Genomic DNA, 6,219 nt, shown 5'->3' on the forward strand with positions numbered 1-6,219 from the left:
AGTTTGGCTAAAACTAAACATGCCAGACTTCTCATACACGGACGTTGAAACATTTAGAAGGCGGGAGTTGGGATCGGGAAGTTAATGTTTGACCTCTGCTTTCCCACAATAGCTGGTTTGTCAGCACTGCTAATCAAACAGATAAGCCGGATTGGACATGCAGTGGCGCTTATTAACGTAGGAATTTATCATTTGTAGGAATTTATTTTTAGTGTGAAATTAGTTTAACAGTCCAGCATGTTGAACCCAAGCTAAAAATAAATGAACAACATTTGCATTTACCCGTACCATGTGATTTTTAAAGCAGGTTAACCAAGACCTTTGTGTATACAATCCCCTCCTTTTTAGACATTTTCAATAAAAACTCCAGGCCAATTTTGGAACACACATTTGATCAACTCTTTATTACAATTCCAAAACATAATTTAACCAAAGCACACCAGTCCTCCAAGTACTTTAGTACCGAACATCACGTTTGTGTATGGTTATCTGAATGAGGCACTTTTTCTGACTGAGCCGTCAACAGCTGAAGTCTTAAGGTAACTCCATTCGGCCTTCGGGCTCGGTCTGGACAGGCTGTTTGGCGACTCCTGGCTGACCTGGTGGGCCTGGTTTGAGAGACGTGGCCTCTCCACTGGCAACCCGTCGCCCCCCCTGACAGGGACGAACCAGAAGCCCTCGCCTCCTTGGACTGCTTGCTCACTGTATCCCTTTACCCTACGCCGCTTGGGTGCCGGCCTGGAATCGATTCGAGGAGAGGAACTGCCCTCCCCAGGACTAGACCGGCCCCAACTGGAAGGGTTACCTGTGGGCCGGGGACGACCGCTACTCTTCCCGTCCTCAGCTGGGCTGCCCATTTCGCTCGTGTGGTGAGCGCTTCCAAGGATGTCGGAAAATGTAACGTTAAAAAAGGCGCCGGCCATCTTTGACGCCCACTCCGTTGGCAGGCCGCTGTCGCTGGCCGAGGTCCCGGGAGATGGGGACTCGACTCTGACCCCATTGACCTTGCTGCGCCGGCCCTGCACCATGGGCCTGGAGGGCCTGTTAAGGAAGTTGTAATTAAGGGGTACGGCCGGGGGGGCCCGCCCGGTCCTGGGCTGGGGAACCCGGGTGATGATGGATGCGCGTTCTGTTTTCCATCTGGCGTACGGGGAAGAGCCTGTGGGACGATGTTTTCTCTTGATCGTGTTGGTCGGGTCAAATGCCGAGATTGGGGAGTGGGGCCTCCTAGGGTCACTGTAGGATTTTCCCTTTGTTGCATCAACTGGAGTCAATTTACGTTTTAATTTTGTGAATTGTGCTCCGACATCACTGCTCACTTCACCTTCAAAGGGCCCAGGGAAAGACGACACTTGGCTGGGTAAACGTCCATAACGGATTGGGCTTCGAGGACCTAGAAAAACAGTAGATGTGGTTAGCGTTCTGTTGGATAAATCATCTAGTAGAGGGATATTTTTATAGTTTCTCCACTTTACCATCGGGTATAGACCGGATCACACCCGGTTCCACAATCGCTTCAGCGTGGCTTGTTTTGGTACCAATCCTGTAGGCAGCTGATCCCACCTGATGATAACCATCACTGAGCCTTGGAGTCATCTCCCTTGTTATTGCTTTAAAAGAGAAGATCTTATTCTTGTCTGGTTTTATTATGTCATTTTCAGAAGTGTTTGTATCTGAAGCGTCGGCGCCCTCTAGCGGCCCTGAGGTGGAAGTGCGGAAATTAAGGCCAGGCATTCCTCCAAAAGGATATTTTCCACTGTTACTCGTGTATCCGGACAGATATGGTTTGTAGCCCATGTCGGGGATTAGAGGCTGAAGACCTCTAAATCCTGGTTTGGATTCACTTTTAGCCATATTTAGTTTCAGTGGAACACTTGAGGGTTGTAAAACCTTGTATTTCTCCTGCTGTGATGGCACATCATTAGCAGATAGCTTGGATTTTCGGGAAATTACACTGTCGGACCGAAAGATATCTCTGGGAGGTAGAAGAATGATGGACCCTGACTGAACACTGTGTTTTTTGGGGCCCCGCTCAGCTTCTAGTGGGGTCATGGTGGTGTAAACAACCTCAGCCCTCTGACTGAATCCATACTTCTGAGACACAGGGGTGTAGTCATGAGCCTTTTCAGTTCGTGGGTTTGTGGTTTTATCATAGCTGGAGCTCTTAAGTTTTGTCTTTTTGCTCAAACCGCCATAGGGGATAGCAAGAAGTCTCTTATAGACTTCCATAACCGATTCCTGAGACTTAAGCCGGCTGGGTTCCTTAAAGCCTTTATGTTGATCTTTTATGTTGAAATGAGCCATGGATCTTCCACTTTGTGTGCCAAGTGGTATAGCCTTGCCAAAAGAAGGATGAACATCACTGCTGGCTGCTTCTTGTTCTGATAGCTGATCCTGCCTGTGAGAGGATGGCTGCCGCACAGACATTTTAAGTGAAGGAGACATGTTTTGACTCCTTGCTGAAGGAGAAAGACTTTGTCCAGAGTGTTGCCTGGCACCGGAAACACCAGCCACCTCCCGTTTGCCAGAGGTTTTGTAGGAGTTGAATAGATACCACTTGCCCACCTTTAAAGCCTTTGGCCCCTCATTAGGCCCTTTCACTGCAGGCTTAGACACTTGTGTGATGAACAGGGCCTGATTATCTAGCATGGTTGCGGTGAGCTTGCCGGATTTATTACCAAAGGAACTAAGGCCATCACTCATTGAGGCCTTTTCATTACTTTGAGGCCATTCAGACTTCCAAAGGGCACCACTTCTGGAAGAAAGGACTGGACTGAAGTCATGAGGAGGTGCTTGAGAAGAGAGGCGATGTGACCAGGGGATGGTTCTGTCTTGTGTGCTTGGATGAACGTAATTTTCGTCGGCAGAATCCAGGACGACGTTCGGTTTTCCAGCCAATGGAAGAAGAAATCTTGGAGGGAAACGTTGGGTTTCCGACAGGCCTTCTTTTTGCCAGGTTTCTTCACCACCATTTGATAGGACACCACCAGATTGCCCCAGCTTGTGCACAGAAGTGTTTGTCTCATCAGAACTCTTCTGATGAGTTTGACTCTTTCTGAACCCACGGGGCTCTGGGCTACGGTGACTGGAGGAGCTCGGGAGAGCGACAGAGGCCTGATTAGCTCTGGTTTGCTTCTGCTCAAGCGTTGAACGCCTCGGATTGAAGCGCCCATGGTTTGAGCTTCTAGCAGACTCCTCTGTACCAAGACGGTGGCCCCAGACTCCTCTGAAGATTCTAGGCTGCAAATAACGGCCCTTTCTTGTACTACTACCAGTACCAACTTGGGGGTGCACCAAGTCATGTGGCACTGCATTGGGAGGGTTGCGTTTCACGGGTCTCTTGAGCTTCGACGCACGGACCATGACTATGTTGGGATGAGGTGGCTCGTTGGTGCCGCTGCTGGTGGTGGTATCTGGAAGGAGTTGTTGTCCCGATTGCTGGCTGGGTGGTGGTCCAACTGGAAAGCGTTGCTGGCGACCAGGAATGTAGGCATGGTGTAGAAAGCGCTGCGTCTCTCTCTTTAATTGGTTTTCCTCTCCAACAGTTGTTTCAATTCTCACTAGGGGGTAAAGGGGGTAAAACAATAAAATAATTGATATCATTGGAAAATGTAGGCCTACTTCTAATATACACAAGTTAGAATGATTCTATATCTGCAACCATTTTGTCTAGACCTCTTAAAACTATTATATTCAGGTAACCAAAAGTAGGGAATTGTGATTAAGCCATTATTATACCATTGCAAAGGAATCCTGTGTAGTTAAGGTGTAGCCTATTAAGGAATGACGCAATCATGCCACATTTTCATTTAATATTTCCATCAGATACAAAGTTGCCCAATACTCGACGGGTCTTCTTGAACTTTCGGTATAAAACAGTCATGTTTATCAGTGACAACTGTGACATCAGTTAACATTCTTACCTCCAGAAGCGTCTGACATCGGGATAAGTGACGTTGAAACCCAACAGACCAACAGAATGAGAAGTCTGTCATGAAAAACGTTGGTGCAATCTTTTCAGGTGATTTATGAGAACATGTTTGTTTACGCACTAATCTCAGTTTAGTGATGTACACACACAGAATTATAATAAATATACTTACCTTGAATGCAAATCGATAGGTCTACCGCATAGCATGATTGACAGTTGTCAACTTTATCATTTATTTATAGATGTCAGACGAAGATCTCGAAGGATATTTTGATTAAACAACAATCCTAGGCCTACAAATGGTGCACTGCCAGATTATCGTCTTAGCTCGTCCAAATCCCGTCAATGATAAAAACCAATCTTATGCACCTGCAAGCGCTGGGCAGATGTGACGTATGCGCGACGTAGGCTAATTTGTACCATGTGCTGTGCGACCGGGAAAGCGTTCCGGCTTTCCAGTTGGACCAGTAGGCCAAATATATATATATATATATATATATATATATATATATATATATATATATATATATATATATATATATATATATATATATATATATATATATAAGGTCTTACACTTATGGGTATATATATATATATATATATATATATATATATATATATATATATATATATATATATATATATATATTTTTTTTTTTTTTATTTTTTTTTTTTTTTTAAAGGGTATTCAAGGAAATATCCAGGCAGTCAAAACAACAGTTAATATACAGTGATAAAGACCCATAAGTGTAAGACCTCCTTTGGCACACAGAAAACACACAAGGCAGACCTTTGGAGCTTTTAGGGCTTACGTTTTTAATAGAAAATAACATATAGCCTATAGGCATATAATACTATAGGCCTAGGCCTATGCATATACATACACACACACAGGCAAAACACAGTAGAAGGCATACAGAAAACACTTGAAATACTTTATAGAAATTAAATAGATTATTTTAAATAAAAACATACAAATTAAAACATGTATCCGGAAAAAAGGGTATTCAAGGAAATATCCAGGCAGTCAAAACAACAGTTAATATACAGTGATAAAGACCCATAAGTGTAAGACCTCCTTTGGCACATATTTATATATTGACATAGGCTATTGAAATGCTGAGTCGCCTGCGGATGCCTTGCTCATAGTCCAGCTATTAAGTGCGGCAAATAGATAGTAGACTCGTCAAAACGTGTAGAATGACATCATGGCAAAGTCCCTGAATTCCTCGTCGGTGACACAATCTGTTGAAATAAAGAAAGAAACCGATAAGAAATAACGCATTCATTGTGGAACACTGTGACATTCTATAGCTTCTTCCACTATTCTTGTCAATCAACCACTTAACACATCACTATAGGCCACTTACCGCGCTCTCTGTCACCCTGAGGTTTGATTCCGAGGATCAGTCTCCACATTTTCTTCAACGACTGCCGAAACCTGCCGGCTCTTGAACCAGACGATGAGTCACTTTCACCAGTCTCCTCCGGACAGCTCGCGTCAGGCGTTTCCTCGTTAATCTCATCGCTGTTGTCTGTGTCATCATCAGCTGCGTTGTCGTCACCGAGGAAAACCCCTTCCGACATCATCCGTTCCAGGACGCATTCGTCCACTCGCAGGACCGCTCGTACCCTCGCGACACCGACGGGCACGTGTGTGATTTGGCGGCACAGAGGGCACGCGATGGAGCCGTCCAGACACAGAGCCACGAGACAACTTTCACAAAAGCTGTGTCCACAGCGGAGCTCCCGGGGACACCGCTGAGCCGCGTTGTAGGGTTCGTAACAGATTCCACACTCGAGATCTTCTGAACACATCCTGATTGTGACCTAGTGTTGGGTTTCAAGAGAAGCGTTCGTTTATAGCAGCTCAGCCAAGCCTCTGTGTACGTAATGACAAAACTGGTCTGCCCGCACTCATTTATACTGAAAGTGAGTGGGAGTAGTGGGGCAAGGTGCGCACGCTCCAACGAGTGCCAAAAACACGAAGTCCTTGCCAAAAACATGAGCTCATGGGTTCCGCTTTACACATCTGATGACACACACACACACACACACACACACACACACACACACACACACACACACACACACACACACACACACACACACACACACACACACACACACACACACACAAACTCTCGCTCTAAGATCAATTCGTGTCAATGAGGGTCAGATGGTCAAACCGATTTGAAACGTCATAGCTAACCTCATAGGACAAAGCGTCACAGAGTGTGAGAAACATGTAACAATATATGTACTGGTTATTACAATGTTAACCC

General features: G+C 45.3%; 2 protein-coding genes across 3 annotated transcripts; both read right to left on the minus strand.

The window, feature by feature from the left end:
* Positions 1 to 385: 385 nt before the first annotated feature.
* Positions 386 to 4,354, minus strand: LOC115529767 (uncharacterized). Of its 2 annotated transcripts, none has more exons than XM_030338815.1 (4): positions 4,104 to 4,354; positions 3,924 to 3,935; positions 1,476 to 3,560; positions 386 to 1,393 (listed from the first exon to the last, which is right to left on the minus strand). In XM_030338815.1, the coding sequence occupies exons 3-4, from the start codon at positions 3,361 to 3,363 to the stop codon at positions 486 to 488; spliced, it is 2,796 nt and encodes a 931-aa protein (XP_030194675.1). In that variant the 5' UTR covers positions 3,364 to 3,560; positions 3,924 to 3,935; positions 4,104 to 4,354; the 3' UTR covers positions 386 to 485. The 2 variants fall into 2 exon arrangements, with proteins under 2 accessions (XP_030194675.1, XP_030194674.1); XM_030338814.1 differs by having other exon boundaries at positions 3,924 to 3,988.
* A 371-nt stretch (positions 4,355 to 4,725) lies between these two features.
* Positions 4,726 to 5,844, minus strand: si:ch73-335l21.4 (RING finger protein 227). Its single transcript, XM_030338899.1, has 2 exons — positions 5,305 to 5,844; positions 4,726 to 5,179 (listed from the first exon to the last, which is right to left on the minus strand). The coding sequence occupies exons 1-2, from the start codon at positions 5,750 to 5,752 to the stop codon at positions 5,121 to 5,123; spliced, it is 507 nt and encodes a 168-aa protein (XP_030194759.1). The 5' UTR covers positions 5,753 to 5,844; the 3' UTR covers positions 4,726 to 5,120.
* Positions 5,845 to 6,219: the final 375 nt, after the last annotated feature.

The sequence above is a fragment of the Gadus morhua genome, chromosome 17 (assembly GCF_902167405.1).
Source record: "Gadus morhua chromosome 17, gadMor3.0, whole genome shotgun sequence".
In the NCBI taxonomy this organism is placed as follows: domain Eukaryota; kingdom Metazoa; phylum Chordata; class Actinopteri; order Gadiformes; family Gadidae; genus Gadus; species Gadus morhua.